Here is a 22,604-nt window from a genome sequence, read left to right as displayed (position 1 = left end):
CATACCTAATATTTTACACAAATAGCATAAAATAATAATGTAATAAATATCATATTGCGTATATCATATTAATTAAATATCAAAAATCTATTAAGTAATTAAATATTATCCTATTAATTATACAATGTTTATTTAAATTTCTCAAAGTCTTTCGTTATTACGCTGAGGAGCCGATTGAGAAGCCAGTCTGTCGGATATATTGATTTTATATATTACGACTTAAACTGCTCCGTGTAACGATGACTGCGGGGTTGTAGTGCGGGGTTTGACTAAAATGCACCCTCTTTCGAAAGCTCGGAACCTGGCAACGCCGACGAGGGGTAGATTTAGCCGGTAATTACGGATACTCTCCCCTCAGGGGAGGGATTCATCGCCTGGATGATTTGAACAAGATATCGCGATCCTTCACCAACGCATATAACGGAAAATATTGTTATTTCTTTGTTCCTGCTGATCGGTTTTCTCGAAACATGAATATTCGCACGCTCCTTATTCTCTTTTGTTCTGCGACAGAGTCCCATCGAGAGGATGATCGCGGTGATGTTATAACGAGGTTAATTTGCAAGCGAAAGTAGGGTAAACTTTTAACACAATATCTATCTCCTGGAATCGACTAACAGTCTATTTTTATTGTTACGACATAGTATAATCAAAGTCTTTAACTAAAGCGTACAGAGTTTCTCTTTTTATTAGTCATATTTTATCGAAGAAATGTATAGATGTATTTAATCACTTAGCCATTGCGACCGAGAAGAACTTGATTTATTACTTTCATTAATCGGCACAAAATAACGATGTCGTTAATTAGCAGCTTTTATCGTTTATTTATATAACTGCTATTCTCAAACGTCAATTACACATACGTGTACAACAAGTAAATACCATTTCTATTTTCTACCTGATGCCCTTATAAACATCGAACGCGCGTTTCCCGCTCTTCGTATTTTTCGTGTAGGAGGCGAACTGATCGTAGGATGGCTGCGGAAACCGAGAACGAGTAACACACCCACGCAACGGCAGCCTGTGAGCAAACATTGGGCATTAAATCGGGCGCACAAGGGTCGTTCCGTTCGCACGCTCTCTTATGCAACAACCATCCTCTCACGTGCCGCGATAAAAACGGCCTCCGTACACGCGGCGCATCTAAAGGCCATTGCACGTTAAAAAATTTTAGTCGTAATCGTAAAGCCGTAAGAAAATTGACCAATCACAATCAAACATTCTAAAACATAATAGGAATGTTTGAACTGTGATTGATTGATTTACTTACGGCTTTACGATTACGATTAAAATTTTTTAACGTGCAATCGCCTTAACTCTCGATTCACGCTGTCTTTTTGCAGCTCTCAGTGTGGATTCATCCAGAATCTCCACACATTGCTCTCCACACTGATATATTTCAACAATGTTGATTTTAATTAGAAATTAACGAGACGATAATTGGCATTAGGTAATATTTATATTCTTGCGAATTAAGTAAAGTACTTTTAATCGATTGAGTTTACACTCGGCGATGGAATAATTAAGGGCACGTACTCCATTTGATAATTTAATTAATTATGTCTCAAGAGCACTCAGGGGAGTTCCTGTTACATCAGCAGCATGTTCAATATGAAATACTCGTAATTATCCTTTCCACGTGTCGCTATTTTTACAAATATAACAACATAAAATTAATTTTGTTAATTTTCATTATGCCGACATTACGATAAAATACATAAACAAGCACGCAATATGCTACTCAAACTACGCTTTATTACTAATAATATAATTAATATTAGCATTTCATTATTATCAATTTTTGCGGAAATTCGATTTAAATATTATATATCGTCAAATATTAAGAAATTTATTTAAAAAGCAAATGTATAAAAATATTAATATATGCAAAATAATTTTTAGCATATTTTTAACGTATCGTTATAAATTATAAAGTCAAATATTAAATAGCAAAATTAAAAGTATAAATATTAAAAAATTAAAAATATAAATATTGGAATTGTAATAAACAAATGTAATAAAATTACTATAATTATAGTTATATAATTATAGTTTATTCGTCAGGCTTATCAAGTAAATTGATAATATCTTTTTTAATTCGCGTAAAAACGGATTTATTCCGCAAAGTGAAAGTCGCGAATGCGGATCTCGTTTTCCATTAGATTCAATTTGAGGGTCGGTTACTGGATGACCTTGGACCCGAGGAAGGCCTACCTCGATGTCGAAGAGATTGCGAACATATAGTCGTGGAGTCGACTCTAAAAGTCGCAAGTATTTAGGTCGACTTGATCGCTCGGCCACAATTCCTCGTTATCTGAATTATTCGCCGCATTCACTGCTTATCGCAGTACGAAGCAAACTTGATCTTATGTAGAAAGTGTGATTTTAGATGACTATGATTGAAATTTCATCTCGGCGTTACTTTCGTCCATTATTCAGCAAGCATAATAGAAATGCGGTTTATTAATTTGATTTGTAGGTATTTTCTAATAACAAAAATTAAGGGGGCATGTTCGTTTGAAAAATGTTCGAAAAATGAGTACATTTTCTAAATTTTTTTGCAAAATTTTTCATAAAATCTTTTTTTTTACGATATTAATATAATATTATCAAGTATTTAAATACAAATTTTTAGCTTAATTTTTTTTTTTAATTTTGCGAATATTTGGTGTCCAAACGTAGAATGAAAACGTTCGTTTTATCATCAAAACGTTCGATCATATCTGAAATTAAAAACACAAATTTTTTTTGTGAAACATATTAATAGCTATTTGCTATCTCAGTTTTTTCAAAATGTTTAAAAATAAGAAAATGGCATATTGAATTAAGCTTTTGTTAAAAAAAAAAAATTCATTTTTTTCTGTTTATAACAAAAAATGGGGAATTGAATTACAAAAAAGTTTCAGCAAAATATTAGGAACTCGTACGTAAAATTTGAAATCGAACGTAGCTCGATTTTTCGTGCACACCGTATACAAATATAAATCCGCAAATATTTGGACATTTAAAAAAAAAAAAAAATTTTTAAGCTGAAAATTTTTATATTGTAAAAAATAAAAAATTAGAAAAAAATCTAGAAAAAAATGTATTTATTTTTTGAGAGTTCAAACGGGTATGTCCCCTTAATATTACGATGATGTGGCGATGTGATCGCAGCAATAAAAAAAGAAACATTTTATTTATTGCGGACGAGTGTATTGCAATTCGTAAGGTACAAATAGTACAAAGGGTATAAGAGTACAAACATTGCGTAGGAACTAGATTATGCGGACATAGAAAAAGTACAGTTTAGAAATGTGATATAGTAAAGAGAGAACACCTTTCCTCTAACTCATTTTCCTCTTATATCACTCGCGAATGCGAATTGCGTTCTTTCGTAATTTCGCCCTGATTTTCATCTTTTTTTTTTTACGGAGAAGTCTCATGCCGAGATCCGTAAATGCGTCAACGATGTGCACGAGAGAAATCTATCCGGAAGAATAGGACGAATCTCCAGCAAGAGATTTACTCCTGCAACACTGGAAGTGAAATGTAAATTTTTTAATTTGAAATAATTTTTTAATTTTTTAATTTGAAATAAATTAAACTCTCCAACACAATTAAATTTAAATAATCATTTAATATTCTTTAAAATTTTATCTTGTTATTTAAATATTTGTTTTGTTTCTCTATTGCTTGTTTTACGACATCCTAACTCTGCTTAGGAGTCACAGGCAAAAAAGCAAACGAGAGAGAGAAGAAACATGAGATCTCGGCATGAGTCTTTGGGACTTTCAATAAACATAACATGTCGCGCGTAAATTCTATATATATATATGTCAGATATTACAATAAATATTATAATAGAACAACGTAATAATAAATATATTTATATCTTGTATATATAAATATGTGTATATATATATGCTATAGGAAGAAACATGTCGACACAACTAGCGCTAAACACCGAGAGAATTTCGCTCTTTTATTATATATTCTCCTCCGTTTATTTACAATCGCCTTAGAGTAACTATATCTTACAAAAAATCGACTGCGCACCGACCGGATAACTATAATTCGCAACGGCGATAATCGATATATCAAAGCTTCTAGCACGAAACACGTATTATCTATAAACGCTTGTACATATTTCCGATCTCTTTAAGACTTTCCCCTCCTTTCTCCGTATCTTTGTTTTTTTTTTCTTTCGTCTCATGTACAAGGCCACACACATACACTTGCATACATACACACACGCGTACCCGTACGTGATCACGTCTCAATTTGTTCGTTCGCATCTGCGATCCTCTCATCATCACATCTCCGTGAGTTAAGCAAAAGAGACTCGAGTAGGTCGCTTCTAGTTTCGAGATCGCGCTTTTGATCACAATCGATCTTTTTGATCCCCTTTATCTCTCTTATCAGAGTTCGGACAGCACTCTTCTCGACGGATTTAAGGCTTAAATGATATGATCAGCCATTGTACTGTTGTATCTTCTACTTCGAACGCGTTTTCATTTTTTTTTTCTTTTTTTTTTTCTTTTTTTCGTTTCCGTTTTCTAGCCCTGAAAATTACACGAGTAGTCTGCGACAGACATTTGTCCATCGATTTGAATCCTGATCATCTTTCTGAACCCGGATGTAAAATTAGTTTCTCTCGATAATACAAATCCAACGCCGACAATAAAATATCCAAGTATTATAATCATAACAGCAGTACTATTTTCGTCTCTACCAATTGATTTCTACGATAGTAATAATGTGTAAAATTATATTTGCGTACATCTTTTCGGGTATAAAATGGCTAAAGTTCTCGAATCTCCGTGGACGCGCGTTTTCTTTTAGAATATTTAATATCTATATAAAATTTTTTTGTTTCGAATTATAAATGGACCGCGCACGAGGTGCTATAAAATATCAAATTTATTGATGCGAGTATCGATTTCGAATCGGATAAATAAAGAAGCGAGGAATAAATATGGGTGACATCGTCATTACTAGAATATTTCTAATTAATTACGGCATTTGTTCGTCAATTAGAAAGATAATTTTGTTTGTTACGAAAATATCAGGGAATAATATCTGTGTACTACGATATTATCTCTTATTCTATTGTACTCGTAATTTCTCGATCTCCCACCGTTATTTTATTTTCCGAACTATCTGCATGGACGATTGCTGTTTAAACTGCAGTTTGTACTACGTGGAAGACGGATATTCGTGAGAGTATTCGAATGCCATGAATTACGAGCGTCGAACGAACGTGTTACAGCCAAACGATTCGGATCGAAGTGGATCAGGATTTATGCTCGGTTCATCTCGACCGCTCTCCTAACGTTCGTTTCAGTCTTATGAAAGAGAGAGAAAGAGTAAATTTTTCGCGTCCTTCTCACTCATCACTTGGAATAGATAGAAAAATTTATCGAACGATTTATCGAAGATTTATTGTTCCCTTAAAGGCCGAAGAAAGGCCTACGCCAGCCGCTTCGACCAGATTGTTTCTAAGAAAAATCTAGTCCTTTCTATTTCTAACGCGTGTTCTCTAAGACTCGTGCGTTTTAGACATCAGAATGAGCGTTAATTTAAATGTACATATAATAAAAATCATGATTATTATGTTTTTTTTTGCAGACTTTCTACATCGTATCTGTCGATCGATTAAATTGAGAAAATATATTTGATTATCTCCAAACGAGAAAAAAATTTAAAAGCTACTACATATTATTTATCAACGAATCTTATTTCAGGAGATTGGTCTAAGCAGTTAGATCGATTTGAAGTACAATTGATTGTTTTACATAATTTTTTTCATACGAAGTAGATAAAGGATCTCTTTTTCTTATTCGATAGAAATTGCGTTGATCAAATGAATCCTATATACGGTGAGCTCGTGCTGTCACTTCTACTCTGTAGGATCATCGCGTGGGGCAAAAGCTGTGAGAAAGCGACAAATGTCAATGCACGCGTCATATCTCTTTATCGCACCGAAATCTGCGATTCTATTAAGTGCGCGTTTGTGCGGTTGATAAAATCTCCCCTTCTTTCCGTAGGTTTTGCACAGCGTGGTAAAGAGGCTATTTACAGATATCAATGGCGAGTAAGAGGATTAACATTGAAATCTCTAAAAAGTAGTCAAGAAGACCGTGTATAATATCGTATCCCAATAAATCGGCTTATATCGGCGAAGGGATCTCGACACACACGCATCTCCGGAGACAGTCCGCTTCTAAAGTTTTCTAAAATTTTTCTTTTCGCCTGTCTATTTTAGCGAGAGTGAATTCGAACACGAGTGATTCTTTTCAAAAAGTGATGATGGTTTGAAACAATGGCGTTATATTAATTTTATAGCCTCGTCAATATTTATGTATTGACGAAATATATTTTGTACAATGCTAGCTAGAGACATCGACTTTTTTGATAAGTGACGAGATAACATACCGTGAGAGTTACGTGATAGTTTACGTGACAGTTTTTTTTTTTATGAGTACTTTTTTTGCCGAGATGCATTCTTCTTGAAGTAATTTACGTATGTAGTATCCAAATATAATTTGAAGTATCCGAATCTGTTTAGTAAAAACTTTTCTAAAGAGATACCCTGGAGTGAATACAAATTTCGCACGTTGAATTGTGTGCGTATCATCGAGTCAATTGTACTCGAATGTCTAGAAAAGTTTTGTTCATCTAAAAAAACTCGATGTTGACTACTCTTTGTTGCGTCGCCCGTCGAACACTTTCTCTTCGAGACGATTTTCACGCCAGCTTCGATGGCCGCAGCAATTCGATATTTCTCTCGATCATATGAAATATGCCGAATCGTTCTCCGCGATGGCGTGAAGCCTCGACTGTTGGCTCTTTGGCCGCTGCGGTGCACTCCCGGTCTTCCATATGATCTCGCGGGACCTCTTACGTCACATGTAGGTCGGCTTGACTTTGTAGGCCCGCTTCCACACCTCGCACAGGCACACGGTGCTGTGGAATCTATAAAAAATAGCCAGCGGCATCGAGACATGGGTGATGATCGTCCACGCCCACAGGCCGTAAAAGTGCAATTGCACAGGATGTGATTCCGCTCGTGATTTCTCCAAAGTGTTGATCGCCCACATGGCTAGATTCGTCACCAGTAGAAATGTCACGATCTCTCTGCCAGGTTTTCGGCGTATTTGCTCGGCGGTGGCCACAGAGCGTCTGGACGCGTCCAGGATAAAGATGGTTTGGCAGGTGGTCTGGACGACGCTGGCGAGAGCGGTGACCAGCACGAGGACCGTGTGCTTCTGCAGAGTAAAGTGACCGCCGATGATGGTAAACGTGGAATAGATAAACATGCCGGTCTGCGCGGCCACCAGGAGGATGTTGTCGAGCTCGAGATTTCTACCACCGTCGTAACGCAGTTTGCGCATCTGGAACATGCCGATCAGCGTCGCCATAGTGGACATCCCGTAGAGCGTCAGCTCGCAGACGTTCACCTCGGTCACGGCGAGGCTGACCAGTTCGGGTCGCGAGATGAGAACGAAGAAGAGAATCAAGGAGATTATGGTCAGCACCAGGATCAGTATGCCCACGAAGAGGCCCTTGTGTGCGCGGGCGCAGTCCACGCTGTAATGATGAGGTGATCTCCTGCAAATAATTGAACGTTTATTTATTAAAAATGTTTAATTCGTAAATTTTTGTGTGACGGAACACACAATGTTCTAGTGATATTTTATCACGCGTTGCTTTACACATAAAACACATATTATTTATAGTCGACTTTCCAATAAACGGTGCGTTAATGGAATTAGTTCGTAAACTGGGTTGTCAATTGCATGCTCCTGCGTAGACGCGTATTGTTATTGCACCTGTCTAGGCGTGTATTGTCGCTCCGTAAGCATGCCTATTGTCACTATACCTGTAGGCGTGTGTATGATGACGCGAACCAGGTGGTGTCGTGGGCTGCGTGAATCCGATTTTCGATATGTTTTTCCACATAACGTATAAAATGGCCGCGCAAATCAAGCTATATTCTATCGTACATGGGAAGAGGAAGGGGCTGGCATCTTGCACCAACGATCCCATTATATTCGTTCTTCTGCATTCAAACATGTGATGGGGTCCTTTGAGACCGCGGGGAAGTCGCACGTGTTCTCCGTGATGAGAGTGAGTGTGACCGCCGAGATGAAGTCCACCCTTTGAGCCTGAAAGTTCGAAAGTCAGACAGCAGAATCGAATCATTGCAATCGTAGAAAATCCATAATGCCTTTACCCAGTCTGTGAGAAATTCTGAGAGAGTTGTTCTCCGGATTATAAAAGGTGAGGATCTCGTGTTTTGTTTCCTGCACGAGAACGTTCAGCCAGACTGACAGATTCGTGCCAATCATGTGCATCAGCCCGAAACGCGCTACGACGCGATGGCGATAAACCTTCATTTGCTACAACATATGATTATATTATTTTAATATAAATGACATTTTATTATCAAAATCAAACGTAATTGTAATACGTATATATTTATTCTAACAGATTTTTTTCGTTAAATTTGCTCAACATAATATTCATAATAATATATATAAAATATATATTATAATATTTATAATACAGCTAAAATGAAAAAGAATCACGCGAAATTGAACACTTTTTCAACAACAATCTTTTTCTTTCGATAAAAATTTTTTTATTCATAATTTGTAGGTTCAATTAAATAAATCCATTTAATTTAATGGAAACTATTTTAACAACAATAGCATGTAATTTATTACATGTCAATGAAGCACTGCTTGGATAGTCACGTTATTGTTTTCAGGGTTGTTCACCCTTCTGTTTCATTAACCGCGTAACTGACGAGTAACTGCTAGCTCGATATTTTCATCAGTGGATTTTCCATCAAGTTATAACATCAAAGTTTTCCGACACAACACGTACAACGTGTATTGATTCTCAAGAAATCAATACAAAAATCTTCTATGTGAATGACGTGTATATATGTATATACAGATTATTTTTTCATTAAACTCTTTTTATATTAATAATTATAATTCCTATTTTAAATATGTTTATATTATTATTTGTACTATTATTTCTTTATTACATTATTATTTTAAGATTTAATCACAAAAATATGTGATTAAAAATTGAAGATTGACGATTGAAAAACTATACACGCTGAGTAATAATTGCTTTCGGTGCTCTCGCTGAAGAAAATTCAATTTTAAAATGACCAGGGGATCTGTTACTAAAATTGAGATGGCGGCTTGCGAGAGATATACGTATCATTCACATTCAGGGTCCACTTACCTCATTGTTTAGGAATATGAAGTACATCTGAATGAAGATGAAGGCCATCCTCGTGGCCGGCGTGAGAGCCAGCATGATGTTGTGACACTTGGTGTTCTGTTCCAGCTCGAAATATTGGCCGAATTCCAATCCGGAATAGATCATCGAGCCGATGCCGAACGCAACAGCTCCCATTCGCAGGTAGAAGCTGCCATAATGCTGGACCGGACGTCCCGGATGCATGTGCGGACATCCGTTCTCAGGCGTGTCGCTGTCACCGCCGGCGCCGCTCGACGATCTCGATGAGTCCAGATCGCATACGTCTTTCTGCTTCTCTGCTTCGCGAATTTGCAATTTACAATGGGCCAATTAATTCCGATCGATTAAACTGCGATAACGATCGCCACCGTTTCGTCCGAAATCGGCATCGCTCCTGATTTGGCGATCGCTGTCGGCGCAGTGGCTTTATCTTATGCATCTTTATACTTTTCATTGTTCGTTTACATTTTATCTATAATGCTCTGCGAGTTTTCTCGAATATCTTTATCAGACACAGGAATGAGGATTGCAAACGAAATAAGTTTTCGAAACTTACTCGGTTTTGTCTTGTTGTCTCTGAACAACATAGCGTACATGTAGACCAGGAAAATCATGCTGCCAAAGTACAGATAGAGGTAGAAAGCCTCATAGAACGACGGCGGTATGTACGTGGATATTACTTCCGCCATGGGAAAGGCGATCCCCATCACAACCAGAAGTTTCCCGTACAACGCGCTCAAAGTGGTCGCCAGGGCGTCGCTGCAGCAGAAACGGAAATTGAAGCTGAATGAATCGCGGATTTGCCTCGCGCGCGCGGATTAAATTCTCGTTCGAGGAAATAGATCCATCTCCGGCTGTGCTTTGAGGAATCACATTTCTCTTCAGTTACTTAAATACCTTGCCGTTTTATTGAACTCCATCTCAATTTGAAACGTGAGCCGATGAGAAATTTTATCAATCCGCTCTCGTTTATAAATCTTTTTCCCGTTTGTAAATGCATTGTTTTTATTGGCGAATTTAAATTAACAAATTTTGAATCTTGGATGAATAGATATAGTTTTTTTTTTTTTATAATCCAAGCGATTTCATGATCATAATTAGTTGAATTAATTTCAATTGGAAATATTGAAAAACTTGCAGTGATTTTTTCTGATACAAGGATTCCGTGGAGATAGATTCTTCTTCTTGGCCCTGACCTAAATAAAAATATTTTTATCGCAGAAATTATGGAAAATGGGAGATTGAGGACAACCGCGCGTGCGAATGATGGATCGTTAGCTCGATGCCCATCATCGTGTAACATTACAGCGGAGGTACCATTGGCCGCAAATATAGCCACCCCCGTAAGAATTGGCTCAATTACGAGTAATCGCATGGTCGCCTGTACGCGTGTGTTTGATTCATAAAGTACCGGTAATTGCGGTGTAGACGTCGGTCAGGATAACCTGGAAGATCACGTGAAATTTCCGTGACGACTGACATTCCCCCTTCATATATATCTGTCATAAATCTGTCATGAATTGAAGTTGCAAATCTTCGCGAAACGTCCGACATAAAGCAAAATCGACAAGAGAAAGATTTTCATTTTACTTTCAGCAAATTTATTCACAGAATTATGTAAGTGTGTCATTAATAATATTTTTTTGTCAAATTTAAATAATTCTGCGTATAAACAGTTTAACAATTATTCGCTTAGCTTTGTGAAATTATATGTTAGTGAATAATATTGTAGCCAAGCATTATATATTGCAAACTGCCGCGAATGTGTTTGAATCTAATTAACATTGATAACACAATTAATTGCATCACTACTTATAAGATGGCTTATAAAGATCGTATAAATAATTCTCCTAAACAATTAAGCAATTAATAACTACATGTAATATTTAATTGCTGGGGAAATTAATCGCAATTGTGAGATAGAATGTTAGAAAAACACCAAACAGGAAAGAGTACATCGACCTGGATAGGATGGCGAACCGCATTGATCCACTACTCACCATCCAAGGTTCTTCCACTTCCGTTCGTCGGTGACCTCGAGAAAGGTCGGCGTCGGATAGCAGACCGCCGGAATCGGTTGCGAGGAACATGGCAGGGCCAACGCGAACTGGGGTGGTCGGTGAACGCGAGAAGGTGAGCTGCTACTGTGTCTAGACAGCGTTTCCGGCGAGACGATTACCGCGGATGGCGAGGCTGGTGATGGTAGCGCGACCGGCAATCCTGGCCAGCTGTGTAGAATACATCAATTATTTTATCTTCTTTTTGTCTAATTTCTTTTAAAATTATAATAGCATATCTCGCGAACTCGCATTCGTATTCCATATATTTTTTTCGTTGACATAGAAATACTTTTCGCCAAATGGTCATCTACGATAACGCGAAAAAAGTACAGGAAAAATATTGTTTGAAAAAAAGAATCAAGGAATTTCGCTTATTAATTGATAAATAAAAGTACCAGTTTTCCACAAAAATTATGTTATTAAAAATAATTTCAAAAGTATTTTCTTTTTTTTTGCACAGCAGCTATACTTCAACATTTAAATAAAAATCAATTTGCTTTCAGACGTGATGTGTATATATATGTCATTGATATATATTCCTTTTTATCTTTAGTATTTTACGTGATGCCACGTGGGAATTATGAGCAACTATGATCTTCGCATTAACTGCCATTAACGATTTTAATTAATTAATAAAGTCCGATAAGAGCTCTGTAAATTGCCTTATTATTTTTTAACAGTAATGACTTTCCATGTGCGACCAGGATAATTCACTTATTACGATTTTAATTTCATATTTACATTTATTAAACCATATATATATATATATATATATATATATGCACGCACATATACGCAAACATTTTATTCTTTTTTAGTCAGTCACATCTGCAGCCTATTGATTAATTTAGTGTTATTACTAATTTATAATGCAAATTTATTAAAAATATCGACACATAAAAAAATGATTTTATGATTAACCACGCACTTTGATAATACATGATTTTTTAATGAACTTACACGATTGCCTGATTTAAGGTCAACGTAGTGCCATAACGTTTGACACATTACATTGACACTGGTTGCAGGAAGAGACCGACTAGTGCTGATGGCTTTGTGAGCGTCATTAGATGATGTAGCTTTGACTTTCTAACACGGGTCGTTTATTTAATAATAGTCGTAGCCGATCTATTTAACTTGACACGTGATAAAACGTCCTTTTCTCACTCTTTGCACTTAGATTTTTTTACTTTATACATTTACAAAAAAATTATCTAAATTTTGTCTAAATTTAAGATTTTATTCAAAATTTAAAGTTATTGTTAATTATATTAATTTGATTGTCATGAAAAACTTAAAATATTTAAATTATTAATATTTAATAATAGATATTTTATATTTCAGAAAATTAAATTTTCGTATTAAAAAAGAAATACATTATCACGATTGTTCGAATCAATTGTACATTGCCAACGGAAAATTTTATATCTCTATTTATTCTTACGTTCTTATTAGATCACATTCCTTACTTCAAAAATTCCTGGCAGTGCTATTCTAACACAATTATAAATAATTACAATAAATTTTAATGAAGACAATTTTAGAATAGGCTGGTGTGAATTGCTTCGATTCTTTATTGTCGCAATTGTCATTATAAAAATTGCGCACTTTGATATCTTTGACATCAAATCATTATCTTTGACATTAATTCACTAAATCCAAGGTTGTTCCGCATATTTAAGGAGATAAACGATCGGGCGTGCGACGACCTACCCCTACGATATCGGGATTCGAAAAGGGTGAAGAAAGTGAACCCCTTTTCACAAAGCGCATGCAGGCGGTGTAAAAATGTTTTACAGGAACATCGCGATATGAAGGCGACGACGGAAGGGTGGAAGCTCATCTTATGCCTTCGAGCTTTTTGAAATAATCACGTAGCGTTGTGAAGCGTTGGAGCGAGAGAGGGTGTTGTTGGCCAAGGAGAGGATGGGCGGGAAGGACGAGAGAGGGCACTGAGAGGTTGATTCAGTGGTCGAGTGCCATCCCTCGTTGCGAAGGGCGATGGTGGCTTGAGGATCCGGCGCATTGCCTACCCTTTGAGATACCGTAGAGACCGTCTGCTCTTCCACCCATCGACGTCCCTCACAATCCTCAGCACGTCTCCCCGTATTTTCTCCCTTTTTTCCACAACTTTCTTTTTCTCTAGATCTATTATATTATTAAAATTCTTTTCAGCGAACTTTGGCACGACGCTCTGACCTGGTTTCCTTGCAGTTTTAATTCATTTAAAAAGACGGATAAAGTTGGCACATATAAACTCATCGATGTCTTATTGTATTAACGTTATCAATTTTATTCTTAATTCTCAATGCTTTTCCATTGCAAGATCCGAACCGAAGGAAAAAGCGAAGTATCTCGCTCGTGACATATTTGTTATTCTTACAAAATTTTTTTTTAATGTTATTTGCTTAAATTTTCTCATCTTCATATTTGCAGATTTATCGAATAGACGTACCTCGCGAATATTTCCATGAAAATGAAATTATTATGACAATTTCTTTCGTAATTTTTTTGCACGCTGTCATCTATATAATTTGTCGCCTCGCGAAGCGATTTTCCGAGGAATCTTTCTCGTTTCGCAAAGGCAACGGCGACATTTCATTTGAATTCAATTGCCACGCAACTATTGTCAAAGTACATCTCTTATTCAGAAACTTGGAGACTCCAACGCGCAGTCCCTTTGAACTTCGTACTTCAGAAATTCCAGCTCGCTGGCCTTTCTCTTTTCCATCACTTTCCGCATATTATGATGGGAATTACACTTCCAAGATGTCTGTCAGTGATGAATATCGCTTGTCATTTCGTCTCCCTATATCGTCATCTCCTATCACTTGTACATTTCTCAACACATCATTTCTCTTTCTTTTATTTCGATTTATTTTACTCACACGCGGCAGTAAATTTTTGACACTCGCTCTCCGTGTCTTTCTTTCAACATAAAATAAAAATATGTAATTGAAATTTATAATCTCTATTTTAAAACAATATATATTGTAATTAAATCGCGTTAAATTATGTACATTAACACTTAGATGTAAAAGATCGAAGAAACGTCTCTATACATATGTTTAAATGCAATCGATATCAAATACAGCGCAGCGATATACCTGAGGGATGTTTCCTTGATGAGCATACCCGTGACCTTGACTCGCGCTTTCCTTGATCGTCTCGGCGGAACGTTGGCCCTCATGAATGGCCCTCACCAACGGATGACACAATCACGGCCCTCCGGCTCGTGACACGGCACTCACGGACCCCGCATCACAAACTGAGGCCCTAATCGGGGCAGACCGGCTCCCTGACATACCCGTCGCATATCGATCCTTCTCTTCGCGTATCGTTCTCTCTCTCTCTCTCTATCCCTTCCTGGATATGCGACCGTTTGATAGCGAGCTCGTTAGCGGTATCAAATTTGCAGCAACGTAACATGCCTTTACATTGCCAGTGCTTCAGCTGATCGCTCGGTTACGTGCCGTGAATTCGGAAAATAAACGAAAGGGAAAGCGTTTGCAGAAAAAACAAAAATCAACGGGAGGATTCCGAGAGAAAATATGCAACGCATGATAAATTCGAATATTATCAGAGATAATATAGGATGAGGATTGATAAAGCATAATCATGTAGACGATGATTTACTGTGAAAAAATATGACGAAAGAAACAAATGAAATATTTTTTCAAGTACTTTATTTTAGAAACGGTGGAATTAAAAATTGGATAATTTCTAAAAATTAAATAATTAGCAATATCCTTCTTATATTTTAAGATGAAAAATAAAAGATAAATTTTATCCTAAAATGATTCTAAAAAAGCGCATAGTTAATATCGTATCGGAGATCCGTATTCAAGTATCGTACTTTAATATTCACACTTCGATTCTTATTCCATCTGCCTTCCGTGATCGGCGCGGAACTCCCTCCTACATTTGCTGGAAAATATCTAACGGCGCTTCCCCGACCAATCCCATGTCTACCATTTTCCCATCAAGACGACAAATTCGACGATGGAGATAGAAAAAGAAAGAGAAAGAGAGAAAAAGGTTTTTTCGTCGAAGGAGTGTGGGATATAAATTTTTTTGTCGAGCTACGCTTCTTCTAGTACCGGAAAATATTTTATTCCGGAATAAAACATGTTAGGCACGTATGAAATATTTGTAGATAAATCGCGCCAAAAGCAAAACATTTTTATAGTTTCATAATAACATTTATACAACATATCTCTGCGCATTAACAGCGCAAGAAAAAATTTTTCATTTTTTACTGTTATATATATATATATATATATATATATATATATATATATATATATATAAATATCTTTAAAAATAGCGAAGATATTCTAAGTGCTTCTAAATGCTTTAGAAGAAACATCCATTATACATCAAGTATAAGAGGCATTATACTTTTAAAAATTTGTTTCGGGTATAACATGTTGTATTAAAAATTTTCTTGTATCAAAATGCGACATGTCGAGTATGTGTTTAGGGTGATCGAATCTGCATGTAAATCGACGGAATAAGCTGCTTTCCTGATAGATTGGAGATGAGTATTCGGAGGGTGGTGGCACGAAGGAGACTTGGCGGGAGACGGTTAGAAAGCCTGCGAAAGGTCGAACCGGAAGCGAGAGGGGAAGACATGGAGCGGAGACCGAGCATAAGCCATAACCGAGTGACAGGTCAATATTAACTCTGACGCCGACGGCCGTCGCGTGGACGTGAATTCACGTTCGATATCCGGCGGAAGTAATCGAGTTCCGCGGATGGACCGGATTCGCTCGCAAACCAGACGCACCCTGGAATTCGAGAGAGACGTGGCAATATTCGGTCTGCTAAATCGTTCTCCGTTTGAGACATTGCGATATGAATAATGACAAAACAGATATGGCGCGAACGATCGCCATATTATTGCTTGAAATATATGAAGAAAGCCGCGCATTTCCTTTTACTTATACAATAATATTAACACATACAAGATTACACATATACAAGATATGTGATGTATATATATATGTATATAATATTATATTATTTTCAATATATAAATATTTTTTTTTTTATGTTTATAAATTTTATATGAATTATATGAATATATTTTATATGAATATATATAACTTATATAAAATTTACGAACATAAAAAAAAATATTATATATATATATAAATCACATTTATTTAATCTCAATCATTGCCAATAATTATTGACAAATACGACAAGACAATTTTTACATTCATATCAAAAGAAAGTCAAAAATATGTGAAATTGATGGCGCAAGAGAAATCGGCGTGTCGCTGCGAAATCGCTGAGACATTTTTCACGATCAGGTTTAATTGTTGATGGTGTACACAAAGTGCAGGGTCGTATGCTGGGAACCGAGGGAAATGTGCGTTAATCGCAGACGGTGATTAATACTGCCCGTCGGGAGCGTTGGCGTTGGTCACTCCAATGAAGAGACGTGGAGAAATGCGAGCTCTTTAGGGGAGGCTGTAATTTATGTTGCGGTGGTGCATACAAAGCGGCATACAATCGATACAAAACGGTCGAATCGACGACGACTGCACGTTTCTTCAGAGTTTTAAAAAGCGTCTTGAGAAAGAAAAAATTTTAATTATTTTTCTTTTATATTAATTATATTTACTTCAATCAACTGCGTAAAGATTCGAGATTGAAATCCCGTTTCGAAAACGAAATAAAATTATTTCTTTATGAAATCGCTTATTTATGGTTTTTCTGCTTCATTCCTACTTTTGCCTACTCCGGCTTTTCAGCCTGAATCCCATCAAATGGCCCGCGAGAGTGTCGCGCGCAGATCTCTAATGATCGCGAAAATTAATAACGAGGAGAACTGTACGAGGTAAATCTCGAGTGGAGAATTATGGGTGTATACGAAAGGCAATTTCTGTACTCACTCCTGCGTGAGCGTCGCAGCCGACGGTTTCCTGATTTCCGTGCTAATCGCACCACCGTCTGGCGTTCGAAGCGCAGCCTCCAATGCGGCCGCCTCCTCCTCCTCTCTTAACTCTTCGGAGGCTTCTTCGGGGATCGTTGTGATATCCTCAATCGGCGGCAGATCGTTCCCGTTCTCCTCCAGATGATTTTCCAGCATAGGATCAGAATTATTGTCGCCTGGTCGCGTCACTTCCTCGATATCGGAATCGATACCCTGTGGGATGTTTTTCCGTTATTGTAGTTGGTGTGCTGATTTCAAATTAGTTTTAAAACATAATTCCATTTTCCACGAAAAATAATTTTTATATTTTTTATATAAAAAATTTTGTATATATTGTGTACTTTTATATTATATTTATAACAATCGCTTATACAAGCAGGTGATAAAGCGAAAGAGAAGATTTTGTTGAATGTAGTTTTTTCTACGGTTCTATTTATATTGAAAGTTGCTAAATTTGTCTTTCTCGTGTATGTAAATTTATTGGTAAACTCTGATAGCAATAAAAGATGCGCTGCATTTATCGACTGCGTGTCACGTGGCATGTGATAGGAATAAATACTTAATAAGTTCATATCTCTAGAATTAGACAGAATAAATGTTTTAATCATCTTAACAGAACAATCAATTTTGCAGTCGTCCTACTTCCGAGGATATTGAATATGTGATTCGGGGCATGTGACATTATTGGTGTGGTATTTCAGTTATTGACACATCGATGCGCTTTAATCCGATTTTATAAGGGGTCAAATACTGAGAATATCCCCCAAGAATAATTTAATAGAAATTTATCGAATTCCGACGTTCGTGTCGCAGAAATTATCTCTTGCCGTTCTACGTTAATTGTCAAGAATTTAAAAGGCGATAAAAATAAAAATATAAATATAAAACTTTTATTACTTCGCCTCGTTTCTTATGTAGATTCAAAAAATACTATATATTAAATCGAAATAATCCGTACAAAAAAATATATTGTAATGTATGCTTTTATCATAATGATTTATCGTAGGTAGAGATGCGATATCGAGTCGCGGAACCTTTAGCCTCGTAATTCTCGTCGCGTCTTCATCCGAAATCTTTCCGAGTAATTACCTTCGGTTACTCAAGATAGATGATTTTTAATCTACAAGACGCGCGCGGCGTCTCCACCGCATACCTGAGCGAAGTCCATGTAGAAGGAGTCTCTGGAATCGGAGCTGCCTTGGCGTAGCCGGAGGCTGAGATCCGGCGAGCTCTCTCCCATCTTCCTTATCTCCTTATCTCCCTCTCGCTTTTTCACCCCCTAGGCTCAACCGCACCTCCTTCTCCTCGTTCCTTTCACCCCTCTCGAGCGCCGACCCCCTCGTCTTTGTCTTCAACAAACTCCTCGCTCCTCTACGGACGGGGAATTCTAAAGAGGGTGGGCCCTTACGCACACAATCCACGGGATTTGCAGCCTGAAAGAATCGGTCCTTGAAAGACAGATCGCCTCAACGCCACTGCCTCCTTTACCTGTCTTTCGCGCGAGAAGAAGAGAGGATTGCTCTCGACTGCGCGATGCAAAAATATTCCGCTGAAAAGAGTCGGCGAGAGTGCGTGATCCTCAACGACAACAACTTTCAGATCCTGGATATAAAAGTCTGTCTCCTTATTCTCTTGCGAAAGACGATCGCGCGAGTACGCGTCGGCAAGTTATGATTTTTATTTCGCACCTTATAGACCTCGATCATTAATCGCCGAATATAGTCTAAGATGTAATCTAGGATCTATAATTGCTAAGAATTGCTTCTTAAAATTCTCTATATTAATATTAATATAGTTTTAAGATTGTCTTAAAAATTGTCGCGTGAAAATATCAGACATTATATATTACACATTTTACAATTTTCGACGATACTTATAACATGTTTTGCACAAGAAACTTTGTCCGGACAAGCCCGGAAGCAAACTTTGGCGCTCTTAATTACGTGAGACGATGGGGATACAGGGTACACTTTATAAGATTGAAACTAATTACGCCGAGTAGAAAATTAAATCTGGCTTTTTTCCTGTTAATTAACACTATTTACAGCGAGACGATAATTTAAATTGAATTTAAAAAAAAATATAATCATGATTCACAATAATTGCTCATATTGATCGTAGGGTCAATAATTATATCGTCTTCGAAACACATTATAATATTTGTATAAAATATTTTATTAATACATATAAAACTCTATAAGACAAATAAGAGGGAAAGAGCAAAAGCCTGTAAAGTAATCTTATTATCAAGTTAATCAAAATGCGCTGACGCGAGAGTAAAGCATGTGAAACGCATAGTACGAAGTTAGAGTTTATCTTACGAGAAGCAGACTTATGTACCTAGCCGCTTAGTCATGTTGTTCCCCTAAGATTTATAGGCATGCTCGCTGTACAGGGTATTATTAGCGGAGTAACAAGATACTCTATTAAGGCGCTCTTTTATGCTCGCGGAATACATAATTACTCGCGAAACTTACTATAAAGTCTGCGCGATTACGAGCCACAAAATTTAAACAACTTTGTATAACATATAATATTACGTGCTAACGTTATCAGAAAATCGAAGAAAGCAATTTATACACGCGTTTATCGTGACGTTATTTATAAGCTAAATTTCGGCAGAGACAATCAGATTAAGCGTATAAAAAAAAAAAAAAATATATATATATATATGAACGACGAAGAAATTAAAGCTAATTTAAACCATCCGCCGAAACTATATAAGGCAAACTATATAAACAAATGGAGAATTGCCTGCTCGCAGGGGAAAAGGGCAAAGTCTCGTACCTTCAGAAGGCATATCGTCGTCCTACGGGTGATTCCAGTGCGAAGCCAGTAAAACGCTTCCTTGCCAAGACACGGGGGCTCTAACGTCAATGAACATTCTTCCCGTTCGGCCTCGTCCCTTCCACGCCATTCCACGGACGGACCCTCCCGTTCTCCGAACGTTTTATGGCTCGTATAACGTGGCATCGAATATTTCTCTCCATCAAAATGACCCCCTCCCCCATCCCCTGCCCCCCGCGCGCATTAGAAACACTAGGCACGGCGGAAATAACGCGGGGTCAGATACGATACGTTCTGTGGATCGATCGCAGTAACGCAAATAATTTGCGCGCCACGCAGAATATAATATCGAAAGTTAAATTTTATCGAGCAATGTGCGAGATGTGTGATTTTAATTATTACAATATCCAAGGGCATAATCACATGCATAATTACGGGCAATTAGATTAATGGGTACATTTATTAGTGATTATATTTTTGGATATTGTAATAATTATAAAATCATTGGATTATGTAATCATTATCTCGGATTATGCGGTAAAATCTAGCTGTTAGCTTTATATCAATTATTATTACACGTATATATGCATTACCTTTTATAGAAAAAAAAAAGAAAAAAATACTGATATAGATTCTCAAAAAGATTAATAGCAAAACATGATTTCAAGAATTGTTACTTCAGTTTCTGAATATAATGAGTAGCCAAAAATTAAACGAGAGGACATTGTGATAATTTTAATACATGATATGGAATAATTTATAGAATTATATGTATACAGGTGGCACACAAGGCGGAAGTGAATTACGCTTAAGCGAATCGATACGAAGATACTATATTTAACAGAGTGTCAATAGTACAGTTTCTCTCTTTCTCTGGTACAGTAATGCAATTGTTGTTTTCCCAGAATTCCACAGCAACGATTCTTCATCGCGTGCGGAAAAAGGTAGTGTATTTTCACTGCTCACGTTCATGCTTGAAAACAGTTCATTGCCTTTTTACGCTGACGCGATGTTGCGTTCCGACATTTTATCTAAACTATACGTCTCTAGATACGTTGCTAGATGCACGCAATAAAGCACGCAACAGAATGAAAAATAAACGGTCGGCAAATGATAGACCGAGAGAGCGATCGAACTAGATCAAAACGCGGCTTAATATTTGTGAGAAAACCGGGAAAATTGCGTGCTCTCTAAGACTTATATAAAGTGTCTCAAATTAAAATCCTGTCAGAATAAAGTTAATTCGAGAGAATTAAAATAAATGATAAAAAAATTGTTTACATTTTATTTGTTAATTCTGAGGATTAATTCGAGCGCGAAAGGCTGATATCAATTACTTGAAATATCGAAATTATTAATATCGATATTTTCTCTAGAAGTGACAGTTAATTTCAGATTGACCTAAAATACAAAAATACTTCTATTCATAAATTTCATCTTTTATTTCAAGAATAGTCTCATATACCGCGTCTGATCGATTTTACGTCTTACGTCATTTTGCATACAAAATGTGTAATATATATATTCCGTGCCGTGTGCAATGAATAATAATTCATTTCGATAATTTAAGTACATAAAATTATTTTTCGATGCACGGCAGTTGAACAACGGAAGTCTCAACGTGTGCGTTCGGAGTCCCTATTAGATTTTTTTCCCTCCAACGCCGAATATCGGTGACTTCCGCACGTTCTTGCGCGTTGAAGAAATTTAAGGAAAAAGGAAAAGACGCACTTACAGGCTGAGCCTCAAGGCATCCGTCGCCGCCTTCCGGCGTTCGTCTTCCCGCACCCTTCGTCGTTCTCCCGAGGGCGACGCATCCTCCCTCTCACATCGTAGTACGCACCCCCGTGCAGTCTCCCGTTTTCACTTTCATTCGGCGCCTCCTCTCGCCGGGCTCGACCGCGGACCCGTCATCTGCCGCCTTCCGCCTCCACCCGGGTCCACTGTGAATCCATATCCCGTAATCGGTGCTTAACGCCGCCGCCGCCGCCGCACCACTCACAGATTGTAAACACACGCACCAACGCGTACCTTACGCACACGCGTATCCGAGAGCGGCTCGTCGCTCGGGGTGCATATGAGTCGCGCGATGTGTTCTCGCGAACTTTTTGCTCTTTTTTTTTTTTTTTTATTTGAAAAAAAGATCCGAAAAAAAGCGCGTTTGATCTTTTCGTTCTCCTCTTTTCGCCTTCCTTACATTTCTTTTTCTTTTACAAAAGTCCGGTAAAGGGACTATAAAACTTGTTGAACAAATCGACCGGGGAGAGGAGAGAACGGAACGATATAAGGGAGATAATTGCGAGGAAGAAGATTTTCGAAAATCGAGCTCTCGGGGATGGAGCGCGATCAATCGTGGCGCGCGTGTACGAGGCACGGAGACAAGACTTCGGCACCTCCCGAAGGGCGCGCCACGCGGGACATCGACATCCTGCGAGGGTCGCCGGGCTGCTGCTGCGATGGCCCGGGCGTCGCGACGGGAGCGCCCGCGCCGCGACGCCGCTACCCGTCGCACGCCGCTGCGCCGAGCGACGTTCCTCGCGTCGCGGCGC

The 22,604-nt window shown here is 37.6% G+C and overlaps 1 protein-coding gene across 3 annotated transcripts; it reads right to left on the bottom strand.

Annotated features, from left to right (window-relative positions):
- Positions 1 to 4,467: 4,467 nt before the first annotated feature.
- LOC126849346 (proton channel OtopLc-like) lies at positions 4,468 to 22,516 on the bottom strand. Of its 3 annotated transcripts, none has more exons than XM_050591089.1 (9): positions 21,791 to 22,516; positions 18,422 to 18,701; positions 17,228 to 17,481; positions 11,265 to 11,492; positions 9,821 to 10,023; positions 9,247 to 9,563; positions 8,219 to 8,384; positions 7,865 to 8,150; positions 4,468 to 7,593 (listed from the first exon to the last, which is right to left on the bottom strand). In XM_050591089.1, exons 2-9 carry the CDS (start codon positions 18,506 to 18,508, stop codon positions 6,888 to 6,890), a joined length of 2,247 nt encoding a protein of 748 aa, XP_050447046.1. In that variant the 5' UTR covers positions 18,509 to 18,701; positions 21,791 to 22,516; the 3' UTR covers positions 4,468 to 6,887. The 3 variants fall into 3 exon arrangements, with proteins under 3 accessions (XP_050447046.1, XP_050447047.1, XP_050447048.1); XM_050591090.1 differs by having other exon boundaries at positions 9,247 to 9,560; XM_050591091.1 differs by lacking the exons at positions 17,228 to 17,481; positions 18,422 to 18,701; positions 21,791 to 22,516 and adding an exon at positions 14,432 to 14,578.
- Between the last annotated feature and the right edge of the window lie 88 nt (positions 22,517 to 22,604).

This window comes from Cataglyphis hispanica, chromosome 4 (genome assembly GCF_021464435.1).
Source record: "Cataglyphis hispanica isolate Lineage 1 chromosome 4, ULB_Chis1_1.0, whole genome shotgun sequence".
Taxonomy (NCBI): Eukaryota; Metazoa; Arthropoda; class Insecta; order Hymenoptera; family Formicidae; genus Cataglyphis; species Cataglyphis hispanica.
The sequence above is the reverse complement of the archived record's forward strand: the minus strand, read 5'-3'. Positions and strand labels throughout refer to the sequence as shown.

Excerpts from the sequence above, each read along its gene's own strand:
- LOC126849346 (XM_050591089.1), bottom strand. The coding sequence starts at position 18,508 with ATGGGAGAGAGCTCGCCGGATCTCAGCCTCCGGCTACGCCAAGGCAGC. Across the intron at positions 8,385-9,246 it reads TCATATTCCTAAACAATGAG|CAAATGAAGGTTTATCGCCA; the intron begins GTAAGTGGACCC and ends CATATGTTGTAG. Across the intron at positions 7,594-7,864 it reads CATCATACACACGCCTACAG|GAGATCACCTCATCATTACA; the intron begins GTATAGTGACAA and ends AATTATTTGCAG.